The 18,088-nt window shown below is 47.5% G+C and overlaps 2 protein-coding genes and 1 long non-coding RNA gene across 10 annotated transcripts in view; 1 reads left to right on the forward strand and 2 right to left on the reverse strand.

Moving 5' to 3' along the window:
- Positions 1-7,312, reverse strand: part of plekha1b (pleckstrin homology domain containing, family A (phosphoinositide binding specific) member 1b) — a 20,122-nt gene extending 12,810 nt beyond the window's left edge. The window contains exons 1-4 of one of the 5 annotated variants that reach the window (XM_076987915.1): positions 7,015-7,312; positions 2,567-2,727; positions 1,912-1,968; positions 1,693-1,738 (exon numbers count right to left, since the gene is read on the reverse strand). In XM_076987915.1, the coding sequence (XP_076844030.1) occupies positions 1,693-1,738; positions 1,912-1,968; positions 2,567-2,707 (244 nt within the window). In that variant the 5' untranslated portion in view covers positions 2,708-2,727; positions 7,015-7,312. The remainder of the gene's footprint in view (positions 1-1,692; positions 1,739-1,911; positions 1,969-2,566; positions 2,728-7,014) is intronic. The other 4 variants (XM_076987917.1, XM_076987916.1, XM_076987913.1 and 1 more) reach the window with 4 other exon arrangements.
- Positions 7,313-7,856: 544 nt separating this feature from the next.
- On the forward strand, positions 7,857-11,148 carry LOC143488923 (uncharacterized). Its single transcript, XR_013124578.1, has 3 exons — positions 7,857-7,983; positions 8,448-8,728; positions 10,790-11,148. It is a non-coding gene; the product is annotated as an uncharacterized LOC143488923 (long non-coding RNA).
- btbd16 (BTB (POZ) domain containing 16) lies at positions 9,152-17,386 on the reverse strand. Of its 4 annotated transcripts, XM_076987910.1 has the most exons (16): positions 17,112-17,386; positions 16,814-17,015; positions 15,606-15,693; positions 15,146-15,225; positions 14,930-15,058; positions 13,955-14,080; positions 13,528-13,639; positions 12,854-12,923; positions 12,575-12,705; positions 12,143-12,262; positions 11,707-11,792; positions 11,212-11,294; positions 10,929-11,003; positions 10,350-10,451; positions 9,719-9,907; positions 9,152-9,378 (listed from the first exon to the last, which is right to left on the reverse strand). In XM_076987910.1, exons 1-16 carry the CDS (start codon positions 17,154-17,156, stop codon positions 9,280-9,282), a joined length of 1,737 nt encoding a protein of 578 aa, XP_076844025.1. In that variant the 5' UTR covers positions 17,157-17,386; the 3' UTR covers positions 9,152-9,279. The 4 variants fall into 4 exon arrangements, with proteins under 4 accessions (XP_076844025.1, XP_076844023.1, XP_076844022.1 ...); XM_076987908.1 differs by having other exon boundaries at positions 9,163-9,907; positions 15,606-15,690; XM_076987907.1 differs by having other exon boundaries at positions 9,163-9,907.
- Positions 17,387-18,088: the final 702 nt, after the last annotated feature.

Raw genomic sequence — 18,088 nt, forward strand, 5'->3', positions numbered from 1 at the left:
TCTAACCCAACACCCAACCTTCCTACTAGTATCTCTAACCCAACACCCAACCTTCCTACTAGTATCTCTAACCCAACACCCAACCTTCCTACTAGTATCTCTAACCCAACACCCAACCTTCCTACTAGTATCTCTAACCCAACACCCAACCTTCCTACTAGTATCTCTAACCCAACACCCAACCTTCCTACTAGTATCTCTAACCCAACACCCAACCTTCCTACTAGTATCTCTAACCCAACACCCAACCTTCCTACTAGTATCTCTAACCCAACACCCAACCTTCCTACTAGTATCTCTAACCCAACACCCAACCTTCCTACTAGTATCTCTAACCCAACACCCAACCTTCCTACTAGTATCTCTAACCCAACACCCACCCTTCCTACTAGTATCTCTAACCCAACACCCACCCTTCCTACTAGTATCTCTAACCCAACACCCAACCTTCCTACTAGTATCTCTAACCCAACACCCAACCTTCCTACTAGTATCTCTAACCCAACACCCAACTCCCTGGCTTCTTTCTCCCCACTCTCCTCAGACAATATACATCATCTTCTGACTTACAGCAATCCTGCTACATGCCGTCTGGAACCAAATCCGTCCACTCTTTTCCAGAAAATGTCAAGAGGTCTCCTTCCATTTATCTCAGCAATCATCAACATCTCCTTAGTTTTGGGTCATGTACCTACTGTGTACAAGACGGCAAGGGTGGTACCAATCATGAAGAAGGCAACACTTGATAGCTCTGACATTAGCCACTACAGACCAGTATCACTTCTTTCTTTTCTATCAAAAATTCTAGAACTCCTCACCCAGAACCAGTCTGGCTTCAAACGGGCACACTCAACAGAACGGGCCATTCTTCTGGATCTTTCTGCAGCCTTTGACCCAGACAATCACAACATCCTCCTCTCTGTTTTTTCTAGCCTTGGTGTGACTGGCTTTGCTTGGAAATGCTTCTAGTCATATCTAGAAGACCGTTCCTATTAGGAAACATTGAGATGGTCTACATCCAATCCATGTAAACTCTCCACTGGAGTCGCCCAAGGCTCAGTTCTAGGTCCTCTTCCCTTTTCTTTATGCACTCGTTCCCTTTGTGACATTATTTTGTCGTTTTATTTACGTTAACGTGGCCTCAGTGCTTCAGACTGCTCTAGCACAAAGGTCAGTGTGCTAGAACTGATGCTGGTCTCATTTAGTTCACTTCCACTCACACAACTGGTCCTTTATCTTATGAAAAACAATGTTTGACCAACAGAGAAGAGGACTGTGTGTGTGTGTGTGTGTGTGTGTGTGTGTGTGTGTGTGTGTGTGTGTGTGTGTGTGTGTGTGTGTGTGTGTGTGTGTGTGTGTGTGTGTGTGTTGAGAGAGACACCCTCTCTGGTGCCCCCTACTTTCTCAGGAACCTTTTTTTCCATGTTTCTCTGCCAGGATTCCGAATACAATGGCATAACACTTACACGCAGCAACACACGCACAACACACGCACACACACTTGTGTGGGAGGCTGAACAGGAATAAAGTGGCCAGGACAGTGCTTTGCGAGTCATCGAATGAATAAGCGACTTAGCGTGTGTGAATATGCATATGAGTAACTGTGTCTGTGTGTGTGTGTGCGTGCGTGAGTGTGTGTGTGTGTGTGTGTGTGGGGTGGGGGGTGGGGGGTTTGACTGCAAACTTGCTTACCAAAGCAGAATTCCGCCTTTGGTCGTAGTTTGGTAGCATCGCTGACCTATAACCACACCACAAGAATTATTGATCAATTGATAACTAAATCAGTAGACAGGCAGGCAGACCAATAGACAGATAGATACCAGACATGTCACAGCACGTGTTCTGCTGGTCGATAACAAGCTGTACTGCTGTGTGAATGATCAGACAAAGAGAAGACAGTCTGTCACTAACCTTAGAAATGTACGTGAGCTTGAGGGAGCCAACATTAGCGGTGCCTTCTGGAAGGTTCTGTGGAGAGGAGGGGAAGGCCAGGGTTACCAGCGGTCAACTCACGGCCAAGTCAGACTCCACGTCCTGCTCCAAACTGAACCAGCACGCCAAACCGACCAGGCCAGACTCCTAACCCTAACACCCCCCCCCCCCCCCCCCCCCCGTACCTTTAACACACTAATCACAGCAGGTGAAAAGGAGTCAAGAAACATACATGCGTGTGTGTGTGTGTGTGTGTGTGTGTGTGTGTGTGTGTGTGTGTGTGAGAGAGAGAGAGAATGGGCTGACAGGGCCAGAGAAAGGGATGCCTCGCTGTCAGCTTCCTGAAACTGGACAGGAAGGAAGGACAGAAGAGACAGGAGGACCTGGACATGAATAGCATCAAAACCTACAGGCTCAGACTGCTGGAGTCCTGAGGAGGACTAGCCGATCAGAACGAGGCATACAGGAAGCCTGCGGTTGGCCAAAGCAGCTGTTAGTGTTCAGAGCTGTATCTGCCCAATTGATTCACTACTGGCCCTGCCAAACCTGATACTCCGTCCCCCCCCCCCAAAAAAAAGTCCAGCAGGTGTTGGGTGCACGCCGCTCTAGCTAGACGGCTCAGAAGCACTGGTACCTGGGGGTTGTCCATGTACCAGAGCAGGCTGCCCTCCAGCGCATCCAGGATGAAGTAGCGTCGCAGGAACCTGCCGCTGTTCTCATTCTCCTCCACGTCCAGGAAGCCACAGATGCGGTTCTGCCGGTCCACGTAAGGCATCGCTGGGTCTGAGCATTACACTGGGAGAGAGGGGGAGGGGGTAGATGTACTAAATCATTACTCAAACACAAGACACCACGCCAGCCAATGAACCACACCTTCCTTAGAGAAGGTCACCGAGCAAGGCCTCACACCAAACAAGCAGCAACATGTCAGCACCTGAGAGCCAGTGGCCAACCACCCCCACGCGTCCTGCTCCTAACCTACGCCTCTCCCAGGTCTGCTAACACACTGAAGGCCGTTTTCCACTGAAAGAGATCCATACTGTATCTGTTTGGATTCCAATGGTTCATGTCACCTGTGCCAAACCGCAGGGGATGTGTTTAGTTGCTGGACATTGGCAGTGACAGATGGTGACTAGAAGAGTCTTTCATGAAGGAGCCTTCGTGAGCGAGTCACCCAGGCGGGTTTACAGCTCTGATGAACATGGTTTACAGCTCTGATGAACATGGTTTCCTAACGGTTCTGACGAGACGGTGGCGAGATATTTGAACGCGTTCCTCCGAGAACCATATCCGACCAGAAACACCACGTATGCTGTATGTACTCAGAACAGAGGAGGAGTGTCCATTCAGGTGTAATTAACAGAACTGTTGATGTTCGGTTTTATTGTTACTAGGACTGTTTTTATTAATATGCCCGTTATTGTCGATAATGTCATTAATATCAAGTCAAATGTTATTGTCAGTGTTCTGATAATAGTGTTTTCATGACTGCTGTGGAGCTGTCAAGGGCACGTTTGACTAGTCATGAGGACAAGGTGCTTGACCTTTGACCTAAACACACTTTAGGAATGACCCAGCTTCAAGTCCACCCAGCAGTCCACACGCTTCAGCGGGTAAACAACCCCTGACCTTTAGTCTGTAAGAAACACTTGGTGGAATAGATGGGCAATGCCAATCACTGCTTGAGCACTAGTGTGGGGGCGTGGCCCACCAACCACTGTGGGAGCGCGGCCCGACAACAGCAGTGAGGGGCGTGTCACACCAACCAATGTGGATTAGCTGTTGGTGCAAAATTGTGTGGCAAGACCACTCTGAGCAGGTAAGACATAGACAGAAATAGGGACCGTGTGTGTGTGTGTGAGTGTGTGTGTACAAGGTAGACTAGGCACCTGAGAGAAGCTGGGGTTACCAGTGTGTGTGTGTGGGTGAGTGTGTGTACAGATACTGTGTGGGTGTACGTGCTTCTTCTGTACTGGGAGCCCTACAACTGCCCCATCCTCAGCATGGCGGAGGAAGGATGAGCTGCCGACACAAGCAGTCATCTCAAAAGTGCCAAATGCTCAGAGTGAGTGTGTTCCACCTCGACCCAACACAGTGCATGCAGCCTCACATTCTGTGAAAGCTCATGTAGTTTCAGTCTGACTTACCCTTTACAGGCACCATTACCCAATAAAACACTTCACCCCACTAACAACAACAATAAACAGTATTCGGAGTTCCGCATTTACAAATATATATATATAAAATTTCTTAAACCAAAAATGTATTTTAGTGTGAGCCTTTCATTAGCCATGTTGTGTAAGTTCAGGTTAAGAATATTGACAACAGTCACAACTCAAACCACAATCACAACAAAATCGCAAAGCAGGTGTTTCCTCCAAATCAGTTGACGTGAGTTGCCTTTTTCGGATAGCTGGCCACACCTCTAGCCGTCACAAGGATAATGCTGCCATGAGTCTGCCCTGACTGCAACATGTCCCGGAACCTTCAACCTTCATCTCATTTGCATATAGAATGTTCCTTTCATCTGCAATCACAGGAACTTCCAACAGGGTTGTGTGTGTGTGTGTGTGTGTGTGTGTGTGTGTGTGTGTTATTGCATCCAATGTTTGGTGCTTTTGTGTGTGTGTGTACCTCAGGAACCAGGTCCCAGATCTCACAACTGCATGAGCAAACGTGTGCATGAAACGGACAGAACAATAGAGAGAACGAGAAAGAGGAGACTGGGAGAGGGGGACAGACAGGAAGAGAAAGAGAGAGAGAGAGAGAGAAAAAGAAAACCACAAACATTGGAACAGAGAGACGGGAAGAGACACCGAGCGTGAGAGAGGGAGACAGACAGAGAAAGTCTTAAAGAGAGGAAGTGGTATGCATCACCTTTTACGCACAGAAACACACAAGTTCTCCCTCTCACAGTAGGCAGATATCTTACGTGTCTTACTTCCTAGACTTAATATCTGGTTGCAGAGGTGTCGCTGGCCAACCTCACACAAAACCTCACTGTGACACAGACGTCATACGCCAACACCATCATCCAGTGAAAGCGCAATGTAACTTGGCCGTTTGTAGGTTTCAGAAGCAGAACCTCTAGTAGGGACTCTTGTGTGTGCACAATTTGAACATTTCTTGTAATGCATTCAGGTTAGATCATGTATTATGGGGACTTTGATAACTAACAGTGAGGATGAGGAAAAAAAAGTAATAATTGGTGAAATACGCCGTTGTGTGTGGGATCCCTCATCTTTTCAAGCCTGGTTGGTGTTTTAAATCCTGCAGGGCCAGTTGTATCTGATTACTACATTTCTCTAGCACCTCCGATCTATATAAAAAATGAGGAAAGAAGAACAGATGGCATTCTGTGTTTTTACTCAGTCCTTATGCACACCAGCACTGCACAGTCTCAAGAACTAGATAAGCATGCACACTTGAGATGACTTAACTGCTTGAGAAGGTCTTAGGAAGGTCCTCCATTATTTCAGCATGGAGCTCGGAAGATGCTAATTTGTGGGCACAAGCTTCCTTTGGTAGCAAAGTTAACCTTGGAGCTGCAGAAGCTACACTAACTGCAAAGGTAAAGAACCTACATTTGGACAAAACACATCTTGACTGATTGTCTACACTGGGACTATCACTGTGTGTACCTTCAGAGAGGTTAGTAAAGGTCAGACAGAATGTGATGGTAAGTCACCTGACCCTCAGGACAGACCAGCTTGGCCCCCCATGAAGGTCAGCCACCTCCAGGGGAAGTTTGTGACCTCTGGGGGACGTTCCCTCCTGGGGTTTCACAACGACAGGAGCAAGCCTGCTAAAAATGTTCCCGCGACGTTTTCACAGCATCGGATCATTAGTTAGGACAGTGGTTCCCAAACTTTTTCTCCCGTGCCCTCTTTTAGTAGATGAGAATATTTTTGTGCCCCCCCTACATCCCCCCCCCCCCCCTATTGACACATGTGCACATGTTTTACTGCCAAGCTCCGCGCACCCCCTGCAATAGCTCCCCCACTTTGGGAACCACTGAGTTAGGATGTGGTTATGGATCCATACTGGTCCAGAAACCTGATCCAGAACCAGACTGCAGTTGGAATCTGGACCAATTACCATATACACCATGGATGTAAAAGTGGTTGGAAACGTAGAACCTATTCTAGTCAGCTCCTACTGATGTGTGCGGTATAAAGCAGACAACTTTGGACCACAAAAATAATTTCTGGTCCTGTATTTTGAAATCACTGGTGGCTAACGGGTGCAAAGCCACAGGTAGCTAACTGGTAGCTGTAATTGGTAAAGTGTGCAGGACTCTTAGGGCACTGAGGTGCTCCACAACGTTTATGAATTACCCCTGAGCACCAAATTCCAGGAAAGAAATCTGGAGGCCCAATTCCTTTTGTCTAGTGTATTTTCTGTCCGACCCCACAAGCTCCCTATCTTTGATCAACAACCACTGCTTAATCCAAGACTTATTGAATTGCCATAATGTACTTTACTGGTTACCCCGCCAGTGTAATAAGCTTGTGGGTCAGCAATATTGAACTGAATGGAGAAGGGTTGACACGCCAGCTTTTACGCCACCTGTTCCCCTGTTGGGGATCCAAGTTACCTACGAGTATGGAAAACTGACACGTGGAACAGGAACAAATAAAAGCACCGATAGACCTTTAATTGACCCTACACAGCAAAGACAACACTGTTGCAAATCAATAAATCTACAGCCATCCAAAGGTATGACAGCCTATATGGATGCTGAATTTCCCGACAACATAATTCAGCCCATTACGCGTCTTTGAGGGGTGAGAACATTTCACGGAGAGCTCCGTAGTCTTCGTGCGGACACGTCTTGTCGCCCGTGTTCTCGCCTCAGTCGGTTTTACGGGGACATTGTGCAGTGAAGAGTAAGCAGGGTGTCCCAGCGAGGCTGAGGGGACGGCTCGTTAGCCACGTTAGCCCTCACACAGGCGACAGGTTTCGCGAGGGACATCACCGATAAAACCCTGAAACGCGTTGTACTGCTCAGAGTCGCATAACAAAAAAAACAAAACAGGCTTTCGGTGAAGAATTATCTCCGCGGTCATTTGAAGGACTTACGTGGTTTAAATCCGTCGGAAAGGTCGTCCGCAGCCGCCACCTCTGTCAGACTTTCAGCCCATTTCCCAACAAACTTCCTACTTCGAGTAACCTACCTACCTCGCGAGCGAGCTCTTCCAGCGCGCGAGGGTGTGTGTGTGTGTGGGGGGGGGTGCATTTTTGTTGTCCGGATGTGATGATGCAAAGGATCATGGTATATGTAGTGTATGTATCCTTGATATGTATCTTTAAAATTCAACGAGCCGTTTTTATTGTCACATCCAAGACGACTCGAACTCGAACTGTGGACTACGGTAGCCCTCGCGCGTCCTCTCCAAAGTTTCGCCTGTTTTATGTTCTGCGCGCTCGTTTCATTCAATAACATTCAGAATTTACTCCGTATGTGACTACATGCACACCACTGCATCCACCTTGGCACTAAAACAAGGAAACAATGAAAGAGCAGACTACGCAACACAGAAAAGGAAATTAATGAGGTGGACTGCATCATTTCATAAGTCGGGGAAATTCCCAAGCTCCCCCCCCCGGGCTTTTCACTCCAACAGAGCCTTCTCCTGCGAACCCGTGAAGCCTCTGTCAGCATAGGGGCTCGGTGACTAAACACAATACAATCAATACAATGCAATCATCAAATAGTTTACGCACACGCAGGTTTCCGCCCTTTGAGCCCCAGAGCCCGTGCCATGACCCGAATAGGCATTAATGTTTAGAGGCAGCTCTGGCGAGTTGGCGAGGAAGGAAGGACCCGAGAAAAATCAGAGGCCACCGTGGACGCGCGCGCGCGCCTGGTCCTGTGGTTATTTCTGAGGCTTGCGTTCTTGTTTATATTTAGAAGCGGGTCTGTTTTTAGCGTCCGCCTGAACCTTTCAATTAGCTTCAGTTTGCCGCTGTTCCTCTTTCCACAGGCTGGTTTCCTCGTTTGAAGTCCAGCGCAACTTTTCGACACGTCCCTCGAGTACCATGACTAAGGTGACTGACACACCTGCTCGAGCACGAGCTATTTGACCAGTTGCGCAACCCCGTGTATCAACTGCTTTTGAGGTATTTCATTATCATTTAGAACAGCAACAGGAAGTTAAGTGCGTTTACATTTCTTTAGAAACGTAGGTGTTTCTCATTAACTGTGTAACTATTGTTGATAGATTGAGAAAGGACAGAAACCAAAAGAATTTTATGTACATATAACCATAGCCTTTCAGGCAGAATGATGGCTTTTTATCAATGGCATTCATTATGGTAGTGAACCATATGCCTGCACTGGCAGATATTATTTCTTGGTTAAAGTCTTTGTAAGAATACACACACCAGTGTAAATATAGCAGCCCTGCTTTATGAACCTGCATGTCTTCTGTCTCATATCACATGTGGCGTCGAGAGGTCGCTTGTTGTCTGTTCCTACTGATCTGAGGTCAGATTTGCCATACCATTCCTAGATCTGCATCAAGTAAAGTGGGCCACAGAGGACTTGTCCTGGGGCCCTGCCCTGAGGCTTCCTCCATGGCAGTCTGGCCCTGTGAAAACACCCGGCCCTAGCCCGGTTTCCCTTTCCCCCGAACCGGGGGCCATGCGAAACAATGCACAAAGGACATGGAGAGGCGCTGGGAAGAGGCGGAGCTTCAGGACGCCCCGTGGGGAGCAGGAAGGAGGTGAAGTGTCAGGCGGCGATTACAGCACAGAGAGAGTAAACAATAGCCATGGCTGCAGAACCTCAGAGGTTTGTGTCCACACACACACACACACACACACACACACACACACACACACACACACCTGCATGCACAAGCACAAACACACGCACTCTGCAGTCCTTCCCAAACGCACCAGAACACAGTCAGGTGTCCCTCACCGCACTCCTCTCACACAGCTGTTCCTATTCATTACCATATCACTTAAGTCCTTATTAGTTAATAGACTATTAAGCCCCGCCCCCCCGGTGTATTACTTCATCTGATTACATGATCAGCAGAATGCAGGGGACCAAAGAGAGGCCCATCCCGTCTCTCATTGGCCCGTCCTGAGCACACTACTCACAGTGCTGCCATGTGAAGGTTCTCCTGGCACCCATCACTATAATGACATTTTCACCTTCCCACAACTCAAACACACACACCACTTCCAAATGGCTCAGTGTGTGAACAGTTTATTTACCAGCGATGTCCAGACCAAGATTCAACGAAGATTTAACAAAGATTCATAGTGGCATGCTCAGCTGTGGTGAAAAAAGTTTGTTTTGCATTAATTGAGTAAGCATGGTGGTGGGTGTGGTCACGGAGTCACGGTGATGACATCATGGCTTTGTGGCGAAGGGAAGGCCAGCGCAAATGTCACGAGAATAGGAGTGGAGAGGCCATCAACCTTAAAAACCTGAACAAAAGATACACAAATGTATCACTCTGTAAACCACCATTGCTGATAGCTCACTTGGAGTGTGTGAGTGTGTGGATGTGTGTGTGTGTGAGGGTGTGGATGTGTGTGTGTGTGAGTGTGTGGATGTGTGTGTGTGTGTGTGTGTGAGTGTGTGGATGTGTGTGTGTGTGAGTGTGTGGATGTGTGTGTGTGTGAGTGTGTGGATGTGTGTGAGTGTGTGGATGTGTGTGTGTGTGTGAGTGTGTGGATGTGTGTGTGGGTGAGTGTGTGAGTGTGTGGATGTGTGTGGATGTGTGAGTGTGTGGATGTGTGTGAGTGTGTGGATGTGTGTGTGTGCCTTGCTCCTGCTGTAGCGTTTGCTCAGGCCCAACACATGGCTGATGGTTCCACTGCTGTGCTCCTGCCACTCTCCACACACACGGCTCTGCACGCTGATCTGATAGCACACACTTCGCTCTGCCCGCATACTGAACGGCTGGGTCGCCCGACAGAACTCCGTCACCACCAGGTCCCAGTACCTTAACCGCTGCAGAGAGAGAGAGAGAGAGAGAGAGAGAGAGAGAGAGAGAGAGAGAGAGAACCAGTGATAGAATAGACAGGAAGAATAGGAAGGATTGTAACTATGTAACTTTACTAAACTTTGTGCAAATATATTATTATTATTATTATTATTATTATTATTATTATTATTATTATTATTATTATTATTATTATTATAAGCATCAAGTATTACATATTCATTCTGTTACAATATTACAATCTTATGTCCAGCAGCTATAATATGAGTGTGGGGGTGTGTAAGATGGCGACACCTAGTGGAAGGAGCTGTAACATATTACAATGAGGAAAGAAGGCTGTGTGTGCTGTGGATTCCACCAGCCTACAGGATCACACTAACCAGGAAGTAAACTGCTGAGCAGTGTTACTTTAAGGTGTTTGGCGTGTGTGAGCAAGACGCTCATCCTCACCTCCATGGAGAAGCAGAACGAGTCAGACTCTCCGACCCTGGACGCTCGGAGCAGGAAGTAAAAGCCATAGAGGCCAATGGCTCTGGTACAGGGGTCTGCCTCCTTAATGGTGGAAGACACACACACACACACACACACACACACACACACACACACACAGACACACAGACACACACACACACACACGCACACAGACACACACACACACACACACAGACACACACACACACAGACACAGACACACACAGACACACACACAGACACACACACAGACACAGACACACACACACACACACACACACACACACACACACACTGTCACCACCGTACTTCTGCATTCAGCCTACTTCATGGCTTCAGAGTACAAACATCAGACTTCCCACTGGTTAGCACCAAGGGCAACCACAGGGTTGTTTTATCTACCACTTCCCGTCTCTCAGCAGTGAAGTGAGAAAACTGATCTTGGACTAGTGAGGAAGAGGCTCAGGAACCCTGAGAGTGGCATAGCGGCTGATCTCAGGGTGATCGAAACTCAGACCTAGCCGAGCTGTCAGAAAGCAGGTGAGGACTGTCACGCACCCCATCAACAACCAGGCCGAAGCGAACAGACTGTTTGCAAAGGTCAGTCACGTGCATGTCACCCCCGCTATGGATCTGCACACACACACACACACACACATACACACACACACACCACAGCACTCAGATAAGTTGTTGAGTTAATGCCTCTTAAAGTACTGGTGCCTTAATGGTGACTTCCCATGATGCTTCTGAGAAAGCTCAGTATGACAAAAATAGTGTCCACCCTACAGTGGTGCCTGTGTGTGTCAGTGTGATTGTGTGTGAGCCAGCAGACACTCACGGAGCAGTAGTGGTCATTTAGGAAGGACAGGAGTTTGGACCAGGGGAACACACCGATCATCTGCATCTCCTCCACGTGTTGCCCTGAGTGAGGGGAAGGCAGGCAAGTGTGTTTGCTGTGTGAATGTGTGAATGTGTGTGTGTGTGTGTGTGTGTGTGTGTGTGTGTGTGTGTGTGTGTGTGTGTGTGTGTGTGTGTGTGTGTGTGTGTGTGTGTGTGGGAAGGAGGGCTTGGTCTGGAGCCAGTGATATGAGGTGTTGTGTGGGACACTAATCAGTACAGAGTGAGAGCCTCTGAATGCCTGTGGGGGATGAGGGGTTCTGGACATGATACGTGTTACTCTGTAGCTCCGCCCACACACGTCCTTCTGTTCCTAGAATCACCAATTGTTTATACTATATTATGATATATTGTATATGTGTGCAACCCATATGTGAGTGTTTTCTTGAGGGATATCGGTGGATTGTGAGAGAGCTTTTAAGGGCTGGTTACTCACGTTCTGTGATGCCATGTAGACGAAGACTCTGAAAGAGAGGAGCATACACACGGCCTAGTGGTTGCTCTAGAAAAACCCCTTTAGCCCTGAGAGAGGGACAAAGGGAGAGAGAGAGAGAGAGAGAGAGAGAGAGAGAGAGAGAGAGAGAGAGAGAGAGAGAGAGAGAGAGAGAGAGAGAGAGAGAGAGAGAGAGAGAGAGAGAGAGAGTCAGATGGGGGTTATCGGACAGCAGTACGTCTGTGAGACATCGTGTGCTCATGTGACTGTATCCCTACAAGATGATGTTTAAAAGTCAGAAAATGTGAACTTAGTTAAGGAAAGGCCATGCAGTGGATGGTCTTAAATTCCTCGTTATGTGCTTATGAGAATGAGTTTTAATGTGTGCACTACTCACGTTGTGTGTGTGTGTGTGCATGTGTGTATGCACTGGATATACCTGCAAAAGAAACTGATGACAGTCCAATGTGAGGGTGCAGCCTGTTCAGTGGTGTGAAGTTGCAGGTAAATCCAATACAGGACTGTCTTAAGGAGGTCATACTCACTCAGCACAAACAACCTGAACACACACACACACACACTGTCTTAAGGAGGTCATACTCACTCAGCACAAACAACCTGAACACACACACACAGCACACCTTTTACACCCCCACAGCACGACAGCACGCCTATTACACACACACACACGCACACACAAAACGATAGCCTGTTTTACACACACACACACGCACACGCCTGTTACACACACAGAATATGGAACCTATTGACTGCATACTAAATATGAATGTTACATAACACAAAGAGTTGCACGTGACTACAACAAAAAACAACACGCACACACATAAAGTTATAAAGTTATAAAGCAGACCTGGGGGACTGCAGCGTTTTGAGCAACAGGTCAAAGGGCAAGTCCTTGAGGTGAATGTGGCATGAGAGCTCACTCACGAGAAACAGCTCCAGCCATCGCTCACACGCTCCCTGGAGACTCGGCTGCTTATACTACACACACACACACACACACACACACACACACACACACATACACACACACACACAAAGAGCCACGTAACATTGCTGCAGTGTTATTGCCACACTGTCCCGCCTGTCAGAGTGGCGGTGCCTCCTACTGTGTCCTCAGCTCTCCTACCTTGCAGGAGACTCGGTGAAAATCACAGACCGTCGCCGCAGTGATGTCAGCCATCATTCCAATCAGACACCTGCCATTCAGAACACATCTGTCACCAAACCATTCTGTTGGCGTGTCTCATAAAATATTAGAGCTCATTATTCCCTTTCAGCACCGTGTAACCTTTTCAGCCATCGTCTAGATTACATCATCTGTGCATCATCATGAAGGGCAAGGTGTTGCCCGACAGGCTTGTATCATTGCATCATAATCCAAGCTGTCTACACATGTCCATGCCTGGCAGGCTGACTGAGCTGTGCTTGCTCTGGGCATGGCCAGTGGAACCCAGCGTGAATGGTGATGTAATGAGTGATGTAATGTGCTTGGTGATGTAATGAGGCCATGTCATGATGTAATGATTTCTTAAGCCAGTCCTGGCTGGGTGGAGTGCTGGGAATGCTTGTGGTGATGAGATCAGAGGAGGGGCCATCTGGGGCGGGACATCCGGGGTGGGGCAGAACACGCGGGCCAAAGCCAACCCAGTGCAGGGGGCGTGGTCAACGGATAGTACACCGTTTCCCACAAGGCTGGAGTGGGTGGGCAGGTCAGTGATGCAGCCATGACCGCTGTTACGGACAGGCATGCGCACAGAGCCATGCGAGCAGAGCAGAGGGCAGCGCTCAACACAACCTCACCTCTGGAAGAGCTGCGGGAGGCTCAGCAGGGCGGCGACAGAGAGCACTGCCCCTCCCCACTGATCAGGACACTCGTCCGGCCTGTACAGAGTCCGCAGGGCAAAGGACAGATCTTGTGGAGGGAAAGACATGCGAAAGAAGGGAAGACATAGGGAGGGAGAAAGATAAGGGGGGATATAGAAAGAAGGGATGGAGAAAGGAAGGGACAGAGAGAGAGATAGAGAGGAAGTCACTGTGCATTCACCTGTTGTCACACATTTTCTGAACACACACCTACACACAGTAGATGGGAATAACATCTGTGTGATGCCATTCAACTGTGAGCCTTCACCTGTGTGTGATGTCCCATAACCCTGTGCTTACAGTTTAAATGAAAACTGCTAGGTGAGTAACATGGAGACTAGCTATATGGAAGGTGATGTCTTACGCTCTTTGCTGATGGAGGAGTCATGTATAGGCAGCTGGAGCAGGACTGGGCCAATGAGACTGCCCTGGTTCTTTGCCACGCCCCTATCCTCCCTCATCCTCCTCTCCCACCTCCTAGTCCTGCCTCCTGCAGTCCGTGCATACACACACACACACACACACACACACACATATATATATATATATATATATATATATATATATATATATATATATATATATATATATATATATATATATATGTATGTATACACACACACACACAAATTCACACAAAAAAAATCAACCAACCACGGGAAGCCAAACCACACAGACAGAAACTCTCCCTCCTGCCTAATGCACACACACAAGCGCTCTCTCTCCTGACAGACCTGACTTGCCTATCACACACACACACACACACACATACACAAACATCCTACCTCCTGACAGACCTGACCTGCCTAACATACACAGAGCCCTGCACACATCCAACATGCTGCATCGCAGACAAAGCAACGTTTGTATGAATTATTAAGCACTCTGGACTTCTACCGCTCCAGGGAGCTCGTTTGCTTACAGCAGGAAAAAGCGAGACAAAAACGAGAAGAAAATGAGAAAAAAAAGCTAATCAAGCCACAAAGACCCATTTCTGGTTTTGCATAATGTTACTTCTCAGAGCTCAAGGGATCATGCTATGACTATGAATAATCGTACCAATCTCATTACTGGAAGTAATCCTTCCCTGTGAGAGACATCTCGTCAACCGTGAATAGATATTTTTGATTTAAGGAACTTCAGAAGTTGCTGGAGCTACATGGAGAATACTAACATCATTTTTCACCTTCACCCAGTGCTATAAAAAAAGTTTGTGGGATTTATCTCTGAAGATAACTCAGCCTCACTCCTGACGGCTGACAGTCAGGAGCTGGCGTGCCTCCATGCCCCAGTCTGGGCGGCCAGCAGTTCTCTAAATAATCCGGCCAGGCGTGATTACCGGCTTTGTCCTGCAGCAGGGCGTCCCTTCGCATTTTGCTGTTGATAAAGAGCTCAGCCAGTGTGTGTGAGCGGGACAGGAAGGGCCAGTGCATCTCCCACACGCTCCCCAGGCACTCCAGCACCACATCTGAACATGACCACAGGGGATTGGTGTGAGGGGCCAGCCAATGGGGAGCTGGGTATGATAATCGGGCTCAGGTCCATGTAGTCTCACCTGGTTTAGCATTCTGGACCACTTGTTGAGAGGACACATAGAAAGACTCTTCTGGAGACCTCTGGATCCTGCTACTGTGACTGAGATGAGAGAAAGTGTCTCACACACACACACACACACACACACACACACCCCATCTTTTTTAACAGGCCCAAATCCAGCCCCTCCAGCTCTTCTTTTGTCCCCTGTCCCTGGCATGTGATCCCAGCATGCCTGGCCCCGGGCACCCCCCTCCACCCCATTTATGACGACTATTGTGCTCAGGGGCCCACAAAATTAAAGATCACCATCTTCTAATGCAGAGAACAGGCCGCTCTAGGCCAATAGCATGCAGCCTGGCAGGCGTCCTGCCCTCTCTCAGCCTGCCCACCAGGGCACACAGGCCATCATCTTCTCCCAGGCTCAGCTGCTCTCAGGCTAAACGGCCACGCCGGAGGTGTAGGTGCCCTTGGCTGCGTACCAGTCCCTGGACGCCGCCGTCGCTGCCATGGTTGGTGGGAGGCGCGAGTCTGGGCTTGAGGTGACATCACACGCACTGAGCGCATCTGCTGGAACCCAAAAACACGAGCAGGGTTGGGAGGTGTTACGCAACTGACCTGTCTACAAACGCAAACAAGCATTCACTCCTGATCCAGGGTTACTCACGCTTCGGTCACATATAATGATGCAGTTGTGTAAATAAATATTTGGCTGCTCAGTGCAAGCATTATCAGACCCATTGTGTTCCTATCTTTCCATCTGTCCCTCTACCAGCATGAGTTTACTGTAGCTTCGCAGAGATCAGCTGGATCCTGGCAACCGTATCAAAAGCCAAACTGGTCTTTTTTTTTCAGATGCAGCTCGGGGGAGGTTTGTGGGATTATTTGTGGCTCTTTAAAGCCCCGCCCCCACGCCAGGTCCCTCCAGGTGCCCGTCTTGATGCCGCTGGCACCAGGTTGGCAGGGTTGGCACGGTTGGCATGGCGAACACGGCCTGGGCACAGCAGGCCTGGGGCTTGGAAGCAGCTCTGATGTGACAGGGCCTTCTGCCAGTCACAGAGTCGCTGCCCCACAAGCTTACTGACAGGGGGTGGGGTGTCACATGACCAAAAGAACAAAGGACAGAGCAGGTTGTTTTCTGGCTACAGGGTGTGATGGGTCGACAGGGTGTGAGGCAATGTTAGTTATTAAATGGGATAATGAAGGATTTAAACGATACATGCATGCATAAGATTAGCAATTAGATACAGATTCCTTCTGAAACCAACGTCTAGCTGAACTGCTTCAGTAATATATTTTGCTTGAGGAGATGGCTAAAGCCACATTTTAATAGTTGAACTATATTTAGATAAATAGCATTTATCATTTTTATAAATCTGAGGAAACTTGTTTCATTTACACACCCACGCAAACATTAATTGAAATATATTTTCCCTGTATGTTATTAGCTTTTTAAAATTTCTAGTCAGTGCCTGTAAATATCCGTAGGAGCGTAATTAGACGGTGAACGAGGTCAGTCTTAGTTATTAAACTTGTATGAGCTTCGTATCGGTTCCTTCTTCCTCTTATCTGATATCTGTTGTTGATGCAGGGAGAAAATTAAGTGTTTAGTCGCTAAATAACTGTTTTGTGGTGACAGAACAGACCAATAAGAAAACATTAACTAACATTAAGATACACACACTACTACCTAATAAAGTCACGGACATCTCAGGACGGCGATGGAGCTCGCCCGATCTCGCGCTCCAATAGGAGGGGCTCACATCTGGTCTCGTGGCTCTGTGCATCTGGGCCTGGCCAAGCAGATCACTGGCCATGGGGGGCGCGAGCCGCCAGCGGTTAGTGTGCCCCGCCTCCACACGCGGCCGCCGGGTGGACGCACCGCGTGGCATCTGACGCAGTGACAGAAGCGAACACATCGTCAGCAAGCTTAAATCATTTATTTTAAAATCCTGCAACTTGGGTAAAATTAGCGCGGTTTGACTTACTTGGCATGCTCTTTTATTGTTGGAGTTAAGGCAGGAACTTAGCATTGACCTACAATAACGAACAATAGATAAATAGGTCAAATTAAAAGTAAGCTATAAAGTGGTTTACAGCTCCACTCGCATAGTCGCATTAACACCACTTGGCACGTGATGCGTTTACACGGTGTCCCTGGGCGGATGCGGAATCCCGTAAGAGCCGTTTACGTTGAGAAATGTATAAGCTCAGGTCAGTGTGTATACTGCATTTGTGTTGTAGGTTTCTGCACCGAGAGACGTCAGCGTGGTTACTCTGACGGCTTAAACGCGACAGACGTCGCCATGGAAAAGTTCGACTCAACAAATACTTTGGTCTTGGCAAATACCGACAGAGAACCGGGAAAGACTCATTATATAATAATAATAATAATAATAATAATAATAATAATAATAATAATAATAATAATAATAATAATAATAATAGCAATAATAACTCACATCGGTTGCTAGGAGACAAGGAAGGTGCACTTGCAAGAAGCAAAACAAATAACATTTGCGAACCCTGCTGAATTACCTACATTGTGATTATAATGTTATATATTATTTATAAATAATAGTATGTTTATATGATCATTCATATAATATTTTATCATATACAAACATAAACAAAAGTTGGCAAGCCAAATTCACAACAGAGCTGGATCACGTGACTCCAATCCTTTAATGATGTAATTTTGCTGGAGGTGCACTTATCAGTGATCTTGTTCATAATAAAAAAGTATTCATAAAGCAAGATTAATACTGTGTAAATTGTTTAAGAGAGACATTATAAGATCAGATTATGTTTTAGGTGTCGTTCATGCAGATATCAGGTAGCAAAATTTATTCTGGTTCTATTGCAATCGCAAAGAGTTTAGCTAAACTTTAATAACAGCATGAGTCATGAACATTAGTATGAGTCATGTAACAGCATGAGGCTAATTTAGAATGTGTGATAAAAG

The sequence above is a fragment of the Brachyhypopomus gauderio genome, unplaced genomic scaffold, assembly GCF_052324685.1.
Source record: "Brachyhypopomus gauderio isolate BG-103 unplaced genomic scaffold, BGAUD_0.2 sc57, whole genome shotgun sequence".
NCBI classification, from domain to species: Eukaryota; Metazoa; Chordata; class Actinopteri; order Gymnotiformes; family Hypopomidae; genus Brachyhypopomus; species Brachyhypopomus gauderio.

Coding starts and splice junctions, on each gene's coding strand:
- btbd16 (XM_076987907.1), bottom strand. CDS start 17,156: ATGCTAAGTTCCTGCCTTAACTCCAACAATAAAAGAGCATGCCAA. Junction 11,295..11,706: donor TCTACATGGCATCACAGAAC/GTGAGTAACCAG, acceptor CCCCTCACTCAG/GGCAACACGTGGAGGAGATG. Junction 11,004..11,211: donor TAAATGACCACTACTGCTCC/GTGAGTGTCTGC, acceptor GTGTGTGTGCAG/ATCCATAGCGGGGGTGACAT.